The 17,971-nt window shown below is 41.1% G+C and overlaps 1 protein-coding gene across 2 annotated transcripts in view; it reads right to left on the reverse strand.

The window, feature by feature from the left end:
• Positions 1 to 9,841: 9,841 nt before the first annotated feature.
• IFT80 (intraflagellar transport 80) overlaps positions 9,842 to 17,971 on the reverse strand; it is a 164,846-nt gene continuing 156,716 nt past the window's right edge. For both annotated transcript variants that reach the window (XM_054040369.1, XM_054040370.1), the window contains one exon: positions 9,842 to 11,201. In XM_054040369.1, the coding sequence (XP_053896344.1) occupies positions 11,088 to 11,201 (114 nt within the window). In that variant the 3' untranslated portion in view covers positions 9,842 to 11,087. The remainder of the gene's footprint in view (positions 11,202 to 17,971) is intronic.

Consider the following 17,971-nt stretch of genomic DNA (forward strand, 5'->3'; position numbering starts at 1 on the left):
TCAGAGCAGGCGCAGCAGGGACAGAAGGATGATGAAGAAGTTTGGCAGCATGTGACCTCCAGAAGGACAAAGAGGAGGGTCCATGTACCAGCAATGGAGATACAGGTGAGCAATCGTTTCCATGTTCTCTCTACAGGTACTAGTGCAGAGAGTGGACTAGATGACACATCTGAAGGAAGGAAGCAGAAGGAGACTCCACCGATTGGAAGGCAAAAGATGCACTGTCCTAGGGATGTCAAGTATCAGAGGGGTAGCCGTGTTAGTCTGAATCTGTAAAAAGCAACAGAGAGTCCTGTGGCACCTTTAAGACTAACAGAAGTATTGGGAACATAAGCTTTCGTGGGTAAGAACCTCACTTCTTCAGATGCAAGTCATCTTGCATCTGAAGAAGTGAGGTTCTTACCACGAAAGCTTATGCTCCCAATACTTCTGTTAGTCTTAAAGGTGCCACAGGACCCTCTGTTGCTTTGTCCTAGGGATGAGGGTTCCACAACCACCACTCCCAAGAAGAGGAGGAGGGTGGTGGTGGTCGGGGACTCCCTCCTCAGGGAGAATGAGTCATCTATATGCCGCCCCGACCGGGAAAACCGAGAGGTCTGCTGCTTGCCAGGAGCTAGGATACACGAAGACTGTGACGGAGAGACTGCCGAGACTCATCAAGCCCTCGGATCGCTACCCCTTCCTGCTTCTCCACGTGGGAACCAATGATACTGCCAAGAATGACCTTGAGCGGATCACTGCAGACTACGTGGCTCTGGGAAGAAGGATAAAGGAGTTTGAGGCGCAAGTGGTGTTCTCGTCCATCCTCCCTGTGCAAGGAAAAGGCCTGGGTACAGACCGTCGAATCATGGAAGTCAATGAATGGCTACACATGTGGTGTCGGAGAGAAGGCTTTGGATTCTTCGACCAGGGGATGGTGTTCCAAGAAGGAGGAGTGCTAGGCAGAGATGGGCTCCACCTAACGAAGAGAGGGAAGAGCATCTTTGCAAGCAGGCTGGCTAACCTAGTGAGGAGGGCTTTAAATTAGGTTCACCGGGGGAAGGAGACCAAAGCCCTGAGGTAAGTGGGGAAATGGGATCCTGGGAGGAAGCACGAGCAGGAGAGCACAAGAGGGGAAGACTCCTGTCTTATACTGAGAAAGAGGGACGATTGATGAGTTATCTTAAGTGCCTATACACAAATGCAAGAAGCCTGGGAAACAAGCAGGGAGAACTGGAAGTCCTGGCACAGTCAGGGAACTATGATGCGATTGGAATAACAGATTTGGTGGGATAACTCACATGACTGGAGTACTGTCATGGATGGATATAAACTGTTCAGGAAGGACAGGCAGGGCAGAAAAGGTGGGGAAGTTGCGTTGTATGTAAGAGAGGAGTATGACTGCTCAGAGCTCAAGTATGAAACTGCAGAAAAACCTGAGAGTCTCTGAATGAAGTTGAGAAGTATGAGCAACAAGGGTGATGTCGTGGTTGGAGTCTGCTATATACCACCAGATCAGGGGGATGAGGTGGACGAGGCTTTCTTCCGGCAACTAACAGAAGTTGCTAGATCGCAGGCCCTGGTTCTCATGGGAGACTTTAATCACCCTGATATTTGCTGGGAGAGCAATACAGCAGTGCACAGACAATCCAGGAAGTTTTTGGAAAGTGTAGGGGACAATTTCCTGGTGCAAGTGCTGGAGGAACCAACTAGGGGCAGAGCTTTTCTTGACCTGCTGCTGACAAACAGGGAAGAATTAGTAGGGGAAGCAAAAGTGGATGGGAACCTGGGAGGCAGTGACCATGAGATGGTCGAGTTCAGGATCCTGACACAAGGAAGAAAGGAGAGCAGCAGAATACGGACCCTGGACTTCAGAAAAGCAGTCTTTGACTCCCTCAGGGAACAGATGGGATCATAACATGAAGGGCAAAGGGGTCCAGGAGAGCTGGCTGTATTTTAAAGAATCCTTATTGTGGTTGCAGGAACAAACCATCCCGGGGTGTAGAAAGAATAGTAAATATGGCAGGCGACCAGCTTGGCTTAACAGTGAAATCCTTGCTAACCTTAAACGCAAAAAAGAAGCTTACAAGAAGTGGAAGATTGGACAAATGACCAGTGAGGAGTATAAAAATATCGCTCAGGCATGCAAGAGTGAAATCAGGCCAAATCGCACTTGGAGTTGCAGCTAGCAAGAGATGTTAAGAGTAACAAGAAGGGTTTCTTCAGGTATGTTAGCAACAAGAAGAAAGTCAAGGAAAGTGTGGGCCCCTTACTGAATGAGGGAGGCAACCTAGTGACAGAGGATGTGGAAAAAGCTAATATACTCAATGCTTTTTTTGCCTCTGTCTTCACAAACAAGGTCAGCTCCCAGACTGCTGGACTGGGCAGCACAGTATGGGGAGGAGGTAACCAGCCCTCCGTGGAGAAAGAAGTGGTTCGGGACTATTTAGAAAAACTGGATGAGCACAAATCCATGGGGCCGGATGCGCTGCATCCGAGGGTGCTAAAGGAGTTGGCAGATGTGATTGCAGAGCCATTGGCCATCATCTTTGAAAACTCATGGCGATCGGGGGAGGTCCCGGATGACTGGAAAAAGGCTAATGTAGTGCCCATCTTTAAAAAAGGGAAGGAGGAGGATCCGGGGAACTACAGGCCAGTCAGCCTCACCTCAGTCCCTGGAAAAATCATGGAGCAGGTCCTCAAGGAATCAATTATGAAACACTTAGAGGAGAGGAAAGTGATCAGGAACAGTCAGCATGGATTCACCAAGGGGAAGTCGTGCCTGACTAACCTAATTGCCTTCTATGATGAGATAACTGGCTCTGTGGATGAGGGGAAAGCAGTGGATGTGTTATTTCTTGACTTTAGCAAAGCTTTTGATACGGTCTCCCACAGTATTCTTGCCGCCAAGTTAAAGAAGTATGGGCTGGATGAATGGACTGTAAGGTGGATAGAAAGCTGGCTAGATCGTCGGGCTCAACGGGTAGTGATCAATGGCTCCATGTCTAGTTGGCAGTTGGTTTCAAGCGGAGTGCCCCAAGGGTCGGTCCTGGGGCCAGTTTTGTTTAATATCTTTATTAATGATCTGGAGGATGGTGTGGACTGCACTCTCAGCAAGTTTGCAGATGACACTAAACTGGGAGGCGTGGTAGATACGCTGGGGGGTAGGGATCGGATACAGAGGGACCTAGACAAATTAGAGGATTGGGCAGAAAAAAACCTGATGAGGTTCAACAAGGACAAGTGCAGAGTCCTGCACTTAGGACGGAAGAATCCTATGCACTGCTACAGACTAGGGACCGAATGGCTAGGTAGCAGTTCTGCAGGAAAGGACCTAGGGGTCACAGTGGACGAGAAGCTGGATATGAGTCAGCAGTGTGCTCTTGTTGCCAAGAAGGCTAACGGCATTTTGGGCTGTATAAGTAGGGGCGCATTGCCAGCAGATCAAGGAATGTGATCGTTCCCCTTTATTCAACATTGGTGAGGCCTCATCTGGAGTACTGTGTCCAGTTTTGGACCCCACACTACAAGAAGGATGTTTAAATATTGGAAAGAGTCCAGTGGAGGACAACAAAAATGATTAGGGCTCTGGAACACATGACTTATGAGGAGAGGCTGAGGGAACTGGGACTGTTTAGTCTCCAGAAGAGAAGAATGAGCGGGGATTTGATAGCTGCTTTCAACTACCTAAAGGGAGGTTCCAAAGAGGATGGAGCTCGGCTGTTCTCAGTGGTGGCAGATGACAGAACAAGGAGCAATGGTTTCAAGTTGCAGTGGGGGAGATCTAGATTGGATATTAGGAAACACTATTTCACTAGGAGGGTGGTGAAGCACTGGAATGCGTTACCTAGGGAGGTGGTGGAATCTCCTTCCTTGGAGGTTTTTAAGGCCCGGCTTGACAAAGCCCTCGCTGGGATGATTTAGTTGGGAATTGGTCCTCTTTGAGCAGGGGGTTGGACTAGATGACCTCCTGAGGTCCCTTCCAACCCTGATATTCTATGATTCTAAGATTCTAAGTGGGTTTGGGGCTCCTACATCCAGAACAGCAGGGAGCCATTCCCCCTCCCCTCCTTCCTGCACTGTACAATTTGTTGCTAGGCACTCCCAGATATAATAACTGAATAAAGTTGCAGCCTAATTAAAGCACATCCGTGGCCTCCTGTCTTTCTTCTGGCATGGACAGACAATAAGGATGAAATAACACAACAAACTAAAATATTATTAAACAATAAACTATGGAACTGAGGTTACAAAAAACTACACAATGAAATTTGCTACACACCCATTTCCATATTCCTTCTCTGCTAGCAGGGAGAGGGATAGCTCAGTGGTTTGAGTATTGGCCTCTTAAACCCAGGGTTGTGAGTTCAATCCTTGAAGGGGCCACTTAGGGATCTGGGGCAAAATCAGTACTTGGTCCTGCTAGTGAAGGCAGGGGGCTGGACTTGATGACCTTTCAAGGTCCCTTCCAGTCCTAGGAGATAGGATAGGATATTGCCATTGTGTCCATCCCTCATTCTGGGTTCATGTCTTGTATTCTAGAAGCTACTGTTGCGCATTAGGCTTGGAAGGGTAGGAGGTATAGGGCTCAATTCTGATCTTATTTACACAACTGGAAGTCACCTGCAGCACCACTAAAGTTTATCTATGGTATTTATAAGACCCTTATCACTTTGGTATCTAAATTAATTGAATTACACAACCGTAAAACTGGGGCAAAGTGAGATTTACTCCAGCACTGTGCATCTTGACCATGTGGTATATTAGCTGTACAGAAGCAAAAGTAAGAGTGGTCCTCAGTATGAAGGGCCCATAGGCCCCTTTTATGGCAGGATTACAATGTAAACACTTAACTGGGACCTGCAGACTCTGACCTGCCAATCAAACTCACCAGAGTCAAGGACTCGGGGACTCTGGACCATTGGGATTGGCTGAGCACGGTGGCTGCCGAGCAAATCCCAACCCTCCAGCTCTAGCTGAGGGAGGGATACAGTGCTGTTACTGATTAGTTCATATTTTGACAGAGTAATACATTTATTAAATATAAATGAGGAAAACGCTCAACTTCTTTTTGTATTAAACATTGTATTGCAAGAGAGTTTATCATTTCACTGGAGGTGTCCAAAGCAAATATACCAGGATTATATTACTTTTCAGGCAGATTTGCTTTATGCTCCAAAAGGCATGAAAGGCTGGCATTATTCCAATATGACACATGTCTTGAATTGTTTTACTTCTTTAGAAACAATATAGTATATATAACAGCTTTGTAGGGTCTGAAATTCCTGATAATCTATCAGTGGAACACAACATTTTGTTTCTTTTGGAATCAGAAATACGCCTTGTAATTTGATATCTGGATAGGTTCTCGCTTATCAGTTTTCCCTTCCACCATCAATATTTCCCTTCACTATTCACTAGAATCCACATACTTTTCTGAAGAAATAGGAAAGACTAAAAGTCTCAGGAAATTCCAGAATATTTTTTTTTTATGTACCAAGGAAAGTGATTTTTAGCTGTAATAAAAATGAAAGTTGATAGGTTTGGATGAAACCCTGGAACTGTTCAAGCAGATTGTGTGATATTTCTCCCACAGCTTTGCTAGTGTACCCATATATTGAAATGAAATACTCACCCTTCGTTATCAAACCATAGCCTAAGTTATAGCTGCACCATTTTTATTAAATTCAGTGGGGGCTCCACAGATAAAATCCTGGGTCCTCCTTTGAAAATCAAATCCCTAAGCATTGCAGTGCTTTTGTGAAGTATATTGGTTTCCTCTAGGGACTAAAATGAGCCCATCAGAACTATGTGGTCTAGTGGATAATCCTATTTCTGACCTTGGCACTGGCCCGCTGAATAACCTCAAGCAAGTAATTTAATCTCTGTGCTTCAGTTTCCCCATCTGTAAAATGGGGATAATGATACTAACTTCCATTGTAAAGGACTTTGAGATCTATGGGTGAAAAGTGCTACACAAGAGTTAGGCATTACATTCTGGATTTGCTGATACTAATTATTATTGATTATAATTATTTACCATACATCAAAATTCAGTATGAACATTAGATAATTATGTAATCCTCAGAATGAGACTGTGAGGTAGATAAATACTATTAATATTCCCATTTGCAGATGGGGAAACTGAGGCAGAAAAGACAGATTATTTATGCAAACCACAGATTAAAACTCTGCCAATGGCTGGAGTTTCTGGATCCTGGACTTATGCTCAGACTATTCCTCTTCCCACGTGCTATACATGTAATCTCCCTCTAGCATTATCACTTTGCTACTGCAAACAATATTCTAGAATGGAAGTGCTATGCCCTATTACAAATGTGAATTACCTGTACATCCCTGGTGCATGGAGCCTCTTACAAGTACATTATTTCTGTTGTATTACAGTAATAAAGGATGGCCTTACATAAGATATCTCAAATATAGCTTTCATGCCAAATGATTCTGCACTATTCAAGTCAATGGGAGTTTTTACATTGACTTCAATGGGAGCAGGATCAAGCTTTAAGTGCCCTATGGTTCAGGATGGATCTTAGACTTATAATATCTTTGGTACTAGGAAGTGAAATTATTTCCTTGTTTTTCCTCTCCTGGAAGGGTGGCTTCTTTCAAACCACTCTCACTGATAACTCTCCTTAACATACATGGGTATGGTAATTAAATTAATATGATTAATCCTGTTTATGCTTAAAAACAGAGAGGATGTGTTCCATGGGGTATTTCTTTTCTTTTAAAAATGATCAATTTTCCAATATAATATCAGTATTATTAAAAGACAAAATTTGCTAAAGATAAATCATACAATTTAAATTCTTCAAATAACAAGGCCTCTAATCACTTCGAGCATTAAATGAACTATGAAAAGAGTTAAGATAGGAGCAAAAATGAATAACAGAAGGTATTTCTTTGGCCTTTTCATTACGTGGAATTACTAAAATTATGTCACCTAGAGCCACCAATTTACACCTAGCTGAAATCTGGCAGATCATATCTCTGATGTAAACCAAGTTTAAAATATTACCTCCACATCCCTGATGCAAGTTCTTAGGAACAACCCATTTACATTTCCAAACTGCACATCACCATTCTTAAAGCCCTTTGGAGTTTATCAACAGCTTTCCTTAACTGGCCACGGTGGCTGCTGTTTAGCATCAATTGGTATTCCTTCCCCAAAAGTCTGACTGTGCTACCTCTTTGTCTCTTCCAGCCTGTGCTAGCCAGGAGATGATATATCAAGATTAGGACTCATAAATGGATCTCCTGTATTACAGTGCAGAGTACTAACATTGCACAGATAGATCATTCTGGTTTCTCCATTTTTACACTGCAGGATTGAAAAAACAAACAAATACCAGTTCTGGGTCATTTTCATGTAAAATTGTCAAGCACATGTGCAATAATAGCTAAATACAATTTTTATGACATTTTAAACTGTAAGAGATAATGCCACTACTGCCATAAGACTCTTAACCTTCTCAGTAAATTACTTTCATAATTGACCTGTGGTTTTTAAACATCAGCATTAGACAACTTTTCCCTCCCTCAGAGATATATTATATACCTCACACCTATTCACTTTAATCACTTTCTGTGTATGTAAACAAATATTGACTGTTGCTGAGATCAATATCACAAAGTACTTAAGGACCACTACAGTGCTTATACTGCTAAGGCAAAATTGTGGTTATGTCTGAAAGGCTGATCAATCACAACACTGAATAAAACAGTTCTACATCAACTGTATTCATCTCTGCTTCTCAAAGACCTCAATAAAATGAGAAATAATTTCCTAACAGGCAGATAATTTTTTTAGAATGGTATTCTTAGGCTATCCAGTTTAGGACAGTAACCCACCAGTAATCAATTATAGGTTGCCTTCATTCTGATTCTGGAAATTATGTAATAACAGGATTTGGACAGGAAGTAATATGACACACCCAACAGGAAGTGGGACAAAAGTTTTCTTAGTCCTGGCCCTGGCCCTTGGTAATATGCAAATCTTGGCAATCTATTGAGAATCCCTCATTAAGCGCAGCTTAGTGAGGCTCTGTTGCAGCAGGCTTTCTGTAGCTTCTTTTAGATATGTTTTCCTGTGCTTAACTATTGTTTCTTTGCTATTCAGTATGCAGGATTTTTTTAAATGCACTGACTGATTTGCCTAAAAATAGATAAGGACAAGTGCAGTATAGAGCCTTTAAAAACCTCAGTAATACAAGTCAAAAAGATACTATGCACAGTATCAGTACAAAAGCATTTTGCATTAGATAGGAGGCAGAGTTCTTAGAATTGCAGCCGCAATGTGTAAAAAAACAAAAAACCCTCTAGATAAGCAGCATCAAGGAATAGATTCTGTCCAAGAATCACAGTTTGCTATTCACTAAAGCTAAATAAATGATTTACCAGGTCAGTAAAACAAAAGATTTGCTCAGATTGCCTCCTTGAGTATCTAAAACCCTTATGAGGGTCTGGCAGTCCCATAAATTGATACTGCTGAACGATTGCAGTAGAGGACTGGATGGCTCTGTGGATTAGTAACAGAATACAGAAGCTTTCACTTCTAAGTGACCAAAAGCTGATACCATTGGTTGGCTGTCCAACTGCCAATGCAAAATGAATTTGTGGTCTTATTCCAGTTACTAGTATGTGGGCAGAGCTGAATAAATACTGCAGAAAGATTCCATTAATATTTGTTAGAGTTATTAAACTAATTTGCTTTGATTGTATTTGTGCCTTTGTATATTTACTGTCTGTGAATATTCTAGTGCATCATTTTGCTGAGTAGGCATATTAACAAAACCAAAAAATACTGGATAATATTCACAGAAAGTAAACTCTGGATTCATAAACATCAATATTTATTTTGGAAACCTGATTCTAAGAATAACATTAATACAATACGTGAACAGAAATATACCATGTTGTATGCAGTGTTGTTGTAGCCATGTTGGTCCCAAGATATTAGAGAGACAAGATGGGTGATGTAATATCAACCATTGCACCAACTTCTGTTGGCGAGAGAGAGACACTTTTGGGCTTACACAGATCTTCCTCTGATCTGGGAAACATACTCAGAGTGTCACAGCTAAATACAAAGTGGAACACATTGTTTAGCATAGGAAGTTAACATGTATTTCAAGGGTCAACTCAAGGTGAAGTGGTCTGTTAACACTCCTCCAGTCATTGGGGGAAAGCAAGTGGGTGGACTCAGCTGGGTGGGGTGTTTTAGTGGGTTATAGATTGTTGTAATAAGCCATAAATCCATGTCTCTATTCAGTCCATGATTTTTAATGTCTAGCAAAGTTATAAATTTAGGCTCCCAGGCTCATCTTTTGAAAGTGTTGTGCAGGTTTCCTTTAAGGATGAATAAAGTCTGATAGGTCAGATATAGAGTGATCACTTTGTGAAAAGTGTTCACCCACAGGTGGTAGGGTGTTTTTGAGTTTTATCATTTTCGTGTGTGAGTTCATTTGAGAGCATAGTGATTGTTTGGTGTCCCCCACATAGTTGTTATTGGCACATTTGGTGCACTGGATAATCACTACGCTCTTGAATGAACTCACACAGGAAAATGATTAAAAGACAAAAACACCCTACCACCTGTTCGTGAACACTTTTCACAAAGTGATAAAATTAACATTAAACATTGGCTATGACTGATATTTTGGACTCATTCCTGCAAGTGCTCAGTGCCTCTTGCAAATCATACCCAAGATAGAGGGGTTCACTCTGCAGGAGGAGTTCAGATCATTGGAGGACTGGAAATTTTACATGGATTGTAGGTACTCAGATAGAATTGCCTTTTCTATTTAATGGGATGGTAAAATCAATGAGTTACATCATCTAATTGATATAAAAAGTATTTTATTTTAATTTTGTATTAAGAATGTTATAGCATATGCAGAAAATTGATATTTGCTACATAATGATTTACAAAACAAATATTAAACCAGTTAAAGATTCTCACAGAACGCACAAAATTTTGAGTGTTCATATGTGAAAGAAATGTTATGCAGAATTACTTTAACATCCTTCAATAACCAGTAATAAACTAATATCCCAATATTGCAAAGAGATCATGCAGACAGATCCATATGCATGCAGCCCCAATTACTTCAACAGGAAAGAGAGAAAATAATATTCTGGTGAAATGGTGTATGTCTAAATCCAATACACAATCAAGTGAACTGGACCTAGTGCAAACATGACAAGTTTTTCTTCTAAATGGATGGGACATTCTAACCATTAAGGAAACACAGAACACTGTTGCCAATCATATATTGGATATTTGCAGAAAGTTGACTTTCTGCTAATTCAAACAAAATTCAAAGCATGTTACACAGTATTTTAGATTATTATGAAATAATTCATTTAACATTTAAAATTTTTTTATCCAACAGCTACCCTTTTTTTTTGTTATTGACAGAAATATGTTTGCAATCAATCGCAGGTGCTGAATTTATCTGAAATAACAGATATGTATTATTTGAAAATATTTCAGCACTAGGACTGTGCTGTCATGCAGCTATCTATGTAACCGCAAATGAAACATTCCTTTGCCATTTATAAACGTAGGTCCACATTTTTCACATTAGGTGCCTAAAGTTGGGTACCTACATGCATCTTAAGGCATTTAACCAGTTGACCCGCTTTTCAGAAGTGCTGTATATCTGTACCCCACTGTTGCTGAAAATCAAACCACTTATTTAAGTGCTTAAACATGCATTTCAGTGCCTAAATCCAGATATCCAAGACTGCATATTTTTACTTTAAAGTGTATGAAAAGTTGAAAAATTAAATAATGGGAAGACAGAAGTCGATCTTGCTCTCTTTCTCACACAAGTAGTTCCACTGACTTCACTGGGACTCCTCACAAGAGTAAGGAAAGCAGGATGGGGTGCACAGATCATAACTGGCCTATATACATATGAATCCAGGTCTGCCCACTGTCCAACATTCAGCAAAAATTAACTAATTTCAGAGCTCTAACTTCCATAACCCACTCCCTGGAAAATGATAATCCTTGGATTTATCAGTATACTGATACAGCAAATGTGTAGTGAAACAGCTATTTAATATGGCCAGCACTGTATTTAACGCTGTACAGTTACACTGGCTCTGACTGCTGGAGTGGCTGCAGCTCGTTCTCTTTCTTTAGCAATTTCCATCTCTATTTTGGCCTTGATTTTGTCCCAATCAACTTCCAACTGTAAGAACAGGAAAGATAGTAGGTAAGTGTTAACATTATATTAAATACATATTAATGAACAACAGTATGAAGGTACAAGTCACAAAGAGATCTGCTCTGTTGTTATATAGGTCTCCTCTTGATGCAAATATATAACTACTATTAATGCTAATGCAAGTTACATGTGTGTATCAGTTGATGGCTCTCTTCTATATTCAATATCTAATGAACAGTATGCTATTGGAGGTTCCTGCCTTTGAAATGAAACAAACCTGATACTTTTCAACAAATATTAAAAACTCATATATGGTGAGAAAATATTCAACAATGGAAAATAAACTTAGATGAGCCTAGTAGGCGTCTTTCAGCTTAAAAATGAATGAAATCTATTCGTCAAATCAATCAGAATGCAGCTCATGGTACATTGAGCAACTTCTCGCTACTACACTAAAGTCCATCAAACAAATTGATGGCATCTACATTAGTCACCTGATAGAACAGAAATAACATTGTCGATACTTGAATTCTGCTTTGATGATAAATGTTTCAGGTTTTGTACTGGCATTTCTTTAGTGGCAGAAAAACATCATCCTGTGGCAGTTTCCTAGTTCAGTTAAACTATGAATACTGGAATACTGAACAGAGGAACAAGTTTCAAGTTGGCTCTTGGATGGATAAGCCATTTCTTATCCTCCATCAAAGCTGGCACTGTTCACATTTGCCTGTAATGCAGCTCAACTGATTTTGCCTGAACTGTCAGAACTAGCATCCTATTCTGTTCTCTTGGTTTTTCAAGCACTTGAATGAATTTGAGGACTGTCTTTCTATTTTGTTTTGTCTCCTCCTATGAACTGTCCATTTTTAATTACTCTTTTTATATATTTATGCCCATCTGTAATAAGGACATCAATTCCCTATTTCAGACTGAGCTACAGCATCTTGATCTACATTAATGAATATCTGAACTCACCTACATTATTGACTGTGTGCATTTTACGAAAAATTTCATAGGAGGCTCTGCAGCAGAGTGCAGAGCCAGTGCATGGGGTTGGGGCAGCGTGCGGAGCCCTGTGGCCCCCTGCTTCCGGGGCGCAGTGCAGTGTCGAAACAGATAGGCATTAGCCTGCCTTACCTAAACAGCACCGCCGACGGGACTTTTAACGTTCCGGTCAGCGGTGCTGACCAGAGCGACCCAGATAATTTATGAGTACATTGAACAGCACTCGTCCCAGTATGGATCCCTGGGAGACACCACTATTTATTCCTCTCCACTGTGAAAACTGACCATTTATTCCTACCCTTTGTTTCCGATCTTTTAACCAGTTACTGATCCATGAGAGGACCTTCTCTCTTATCCCATGACTGCTTACTTTGCTTAAGAGCCTTTGGTGAGGGACCTTGTTAAAGTCCAAGCATGCTATATCTGCTGAGTCACCCTTGTCCACATGTGACAGAATGCAGGGAGTGAACAGGTGAGCCTGCACTCTGATCACTTATATGCCCATTAATTGTCCAGAGGAAGCTGATTGGGGTAATTATCTAATCAGACTAAAAAGAATGACTCAGGTATGAGAATCTCCCTCACATCCTTTGCAGTGTAGACTGATGCAAAGAATTCATTTAACTTTTCTGCAATGACCTTGTCTTCCTTGAGTGCTCCTTTAGCACCTCGAACTGTGTGGCAGGCTTCCTGCTTCTGATATACTTAAAATTGTTTTTGCTGTTAGTTTTTGTGTCTTTCGCTAGTTGCTCTTCAACTTCTTTTTTGACCTGCCTAATTATAACCGCTACACTTGACTTGCCATGGTTTATGTTCCTTTCTATTTTTCTCAGTAGGATTTGACTTCCAATTTTTAAAGAATGTCTTTTTGTCTTTAACCGCCTCTCTCATTTTTGCTGTTGTTGAGCCATTGTGTTATTTTTTTGGTCCTCTTACTGCTTCTTTTAAAATCTGGGGTATACATAGATTTTGAGCCTATATTATGGTGCTTTAAAAACATTTCCATGCAGCTTGCAGGCATTTCAGTCTTGTGACTATTCCTGTTAATTTCCGTTTGACTGGCCTCGTCATTTTTGTGTAGTTCCCATTTTTGTGTAGTTCCCTTTTTGAAGTTAAATGCTGTGCTGGTTTTCTTTGCTATCTTCCCTCCTAAAAAGATGTTAAATTTTAATTACATTACGGTCACTATTACCAAGCAGTTCAGCTATATTCCCTTCTTGGACCAGATTCTGTAAGCCACTTACGAATCATGGAATTCTTCTGTGTCCCCGCTCAGTTGGTCCACAAGGCTATGTTCTTTTCCTGTGAGGTATAGAGCTACAGTGCAGATCTTGTGTTGAATGCACTATTTCCATAAAGCTGCTGCTTCCCTGCACAATTGTATGGAGTGAGCCCCTTCTTGCTTTTTTCTATAATACATTGTTTTGTCTTTGATGACTCAAACTACTTGGAGATGAAGATGAACTAGTTACGATTTCAGAGCTCAACTTATTGGTCTCAGCTTTAGCAAGTTATGTGCAGTTTCTATTCCTGGAAATTCTAATGGTCAGACTCTCAACTTGTCAAAATATGCTTCCCAACCCATGTTTCAAGTGACTGTTGTGACTGTTGGGCTTGGAGAGTTGAAAACAACTCTGTTCATAACATTGAGACGGAATCCACCATAACAGAGACAAAAGTATGTTCCTTGCTGTGGTCAGTGTCAGAAACATCATCTAAGTCTGGTTTGTAATTCTTTTCCAACCAGTGTTGGAGAGATCTCATTCTGAGTCAGGCATAAGAGGTTAAATACATAGTTGTGGTTATTAGGCCCAATAGCATGAGAGAGAATATGCTTCTTTGACATGGAAACTGGTTATAGTTGATGGAATCTTTCTTCTGGCAGAAAGGCTTCTGTCTTTCTGAGTGTCCAAAACTGCCCCTTTGAAGAAGAACTTTTGTGTGGGTAGTGAGATCAACTTCTTCCAGTTTGCAACAAGTTGTCTTTTATAGAGGAGGGTCACTGGTTAATTTTCTCTGATCCTCCAGGAGGGATTTTGCAAATACTGCCATCTTATCTCAAAGATGTTATTGGTAGCATGTCATTACAGCCTGGTAGTGCGACACTCTTATGCCCAAAGATGCAAATTAAATTACTTTTCTACCCAGAATTTCCATTTTTTTGCCTATTTTATCAGAAAGCATGGAATGTATCTGGCTATCCTTATACCTTTGTACTGCAGCTTCTACCACAAACAAGTTGGAGCCAGATGGATGTGAAAAAATTAAAATCGATTATGTATAATTTAACCGCCTTTTTTGACATTTGCCTGAACAGAAGCAGACGTGGCCCATATTGCTTTTGTTGGCTGTTAGAAACCATTCAAAACTGGGCATATAATTCTATTTTTGGATGGAGAACCAAGAATCCCGAAGTTTGGATGAGAAATTTTCTCAACTGTCACAGATGGACTTTTCAAAGTAGCTGCCATTCTGTCAACTAATTCATAAAATAATCCTCTGACAGGGAAGATGCAGGTGTAACCTCCACATCCTCATCCAAAGAGCTATGGTCCTCCAGCTCAGCATCCATTTGTTGGTATCTTCAGGCAATAAAGGCTGCTCTTCTTCTAAAGGACCTCTGCTACAATGGTAGGAGATTTCTCTCTCTCTCTTTATGAAACATAAAAGCATCTGAGAGTTTCATATCTGATGACTGAAATCTTCCTGGAACTCTTGGAGGAGAAATTTTTGTGCTATAGCAGGTGTGATCCAGTTCCTGGAAATACCTGGGAGAGGGCCAATAGGTCCATCTAGCCCATAGAGATACTGTTAATCCACCCAGCAATCCATGCCCAGCTCCTACTATCCGACACAGTAGGTATCCTCTCCAAATGTTTCCTTAGCAGCATGCTTTTCCTTATGACATGTCACGTAAGGTAACTGACTCAGTTGTTCAGATTACACATCTGACTGCAGATCCAAACTCAATAGTATAGAAGAGATCAGTGGTCTTAGGTGCAGTATAAAAAAGGACAATAGCATCTTTTCAGGAGAGCCTGAGAGAGTCTTAGAAGGTGGGAGGGGCAGTCATACATATCTCTTCCATCTTTCTTTTCTCTGGAGGAGAAGGAACAATATTGGGGAATCTGAAGAAATCCTGTTTGCCTCCTGAGTCATTATTGCTCTCTTCCAGATCCAACATAATTTGAGGTTACAGATCTGCCTGGTTGATCTGAGCTACTGCTGTCATGGTAAGTTGCCGAGCGGGCTTGAAAATAGAGAAGCAGATCTGGTGTATCCGTAATAACAGCTGTCTGATTTGTTAGATGATCAGGATCTTTTGTTCTTGATTTTGGAGCTGCCATTTTAGGATCTGTAGAAGACTGACCTGGAACATCCCTCAAGTGCATGTTGGCTCTCCTAATACAGGCCTTTCTGAGCAGTGAGTCTTTTTCCAGCACCGAAGTTCCCAAATCCGAGGGGGGGTGGGTGGAGGGTTTCACTTCCCTGGACTGGCTTTGAGGCTGTCACTGATGGGGTTCTTTCTCTACCTTTTTGTTTCAGATCTGATGGTTTATGATCCTTTTTAGGTACCAGAGGTTTCTTGGAGTTTGGAACTGAAGACAGTACTTTCTGCAGAGGTCTCTGCTGCCTAGTCTCTCCAGAAGTATCAGGGGCCAAATCTGGTCTATGTTCACTCACGGATCCAAGAAATGTTCTGGATCCAGAGAGCTTGGCTGCCAAAGCCTCCTGCAGTGGTAGCCCTTATAGTCTGTTCTGCCTCTCTTTTGGCATCCTTGGAGTGAAAGTACTGCAGATTGAGCATCTCGAAGAAGAACGATCCTTCCCAAGGCAGGCTGGGCATCTTATGTGAGCATCTGATGCCAGAAAGACTGCAGGGCAAGAGGCCCACTTTTTACAACCAAGGTTCTTGATCTTTGGATCTGCCACTAGATTTTAATAGTGGAATCGAAGTTGTACAAACTACTCAAAAATTTGGTTTGTTTGTTTATTAAAGAAATAAAACCTAACCATTGAAATGCTAAAAGCTAACTATTTACACCAGAAAACTAGATAAATCTATGCTAAAAGTGTAGTAGGCACTATCAAAGCAAAAAATATGGGCCAAGAACTCAGATGGAGTTCCTGATCTGTCAGCTGCAGCAGCTGGAAGCAATTGAGGTTGTTGGAATGCCATGCCCCCTTCTATTGCCTGGGTCTCTGATCATTCAGGACTATCCAGGGGAGGGTCAGAAGGGGGCGTGACAGCGCACCACCAGGCACTGCTATCTAAAGGTTCCACTGTCCGAGTTGCACTGTCAATGCTTCCCATGCAGTGGGATTATGTAGAGGAACTTGATAAATAACCTTTTATCTTGTTGGGGAACAATTAAATACAAAAAAATATCCTGAACTAAATTAAAATAAAAAGCACCTTGAAAATGCAATGAGCAAAATTACTGACATGGCCTTTTAATGATTTACAAACAAGATGCTGGAGAGTAGAAAGTCCCCTGAAAACCCATATTTGGAGAAGATAAAAAAAAATGTTGACATTAAATGCCATCATAACGTCCCTGTTCAAATAAAATCGAAAGGTTATGATAATAGGGGTTTTCTATTTGAATAGTTTATAACTATGGATAGTGAATAAGTTTGGATGAGGTAATACTTGTGCCAAGATCTTGGCTTAACTTTTGCCTGGCAGGGGTGGTGTTTTGCCAATTTTTCACATACATAAGACTCGCTTAGATAATGCTTACTGCTGATAGGACAAAGGTGATGTTTTGTTATTATGCTGGAAGATTTAGATAAAAGGAAAGTTAATTAGTATAATACAGAACTGTAATGCCAAAAGTATCTTTACTGGGGGAAAAATGAGGTGACATGAAAGCATAATGACATGAAAATAGTGTAAACAGCAACATCTATATAAAACAATGTTTACAAACCTTTCCATAACTGTTGTTCTTCAAGATGTATTGCACATGTCCATTCCCACATAGGTGTGTGCGCACCCCGAGCACAGTTGCCAGAAATTTCCCCCCTAGGGGTATCCTTCGGGTTGACTCTAGCATCCTCTGGTGCTGCGTTTATATGGTGCTGGTATAAAAGACCCTGCCGACCCCATTCCCCTTCAGTTTCTTCTTGCTGACCGCCTCCGAAGAGAGGATGGAGGGTGGGTCTTGGAATGGACATGTGCAACACATCTTAAAGAAAAACAGTTATGGAAAGGTTAGTAACTGTTTTTTCTTCTTTGAGTGCATGTCCATTCCCAAATAGGTGACTCACAAGCAGTTGTATAGGAGATGGGTTCAGAATTCAAGGACAAGCTGACTGCAAAACTGCTCAGCCAAAGCCAGCATTCTCTCTAGCCTGTTGAACAATGGCATAGTGCATCATGAATGTGTGAATGGACGACCAGGTTGCTGCCTTGCAGATCTCCTGAATCAGAACTTGCGCTATGAAAGCCACGGAGGAAGCTTGGCATCTTGTAGAGTGAACTGTAAGGATAACAAGTGGTGGGATGTTTGAGAACTCATTAAATGCATGAAGTGAGTCTCTGTGCAAAGATGGCGAAACCTTTCATTCTTTCTGCTATCACTATGAATAGTTGCAAAGATCTGCGGAACGGCTTGGTCCATGAATGTTGAAAGCTAAGGCCCTCCAGTCATCCTGTGAGTGGAGATGCTTTTCTTCTCTGTTCACATGCAGCTTAGGGTAAAATACCAGTAAAAAGATTTCTTGACTGCATTGGAACTGTGAGAAGAAATGATAGTGTGTATCTTGTCCTTAAAAAAGATAAT

Source organism: Malaclemys terrapin, chromosome 9 (genome assembly GCF_027887155.1).
Source record: "Malaclemys terrapin pileata isolate rMalTer1 chromosome 9, rMalTer1.hap1, whole genome shotgun sequence".
Taxonomy (NCBI): Eukaryota; Metazoa; Chordata; order Testudines; family Emydidae; genus Malaclemys; species Malaclemys terrapin.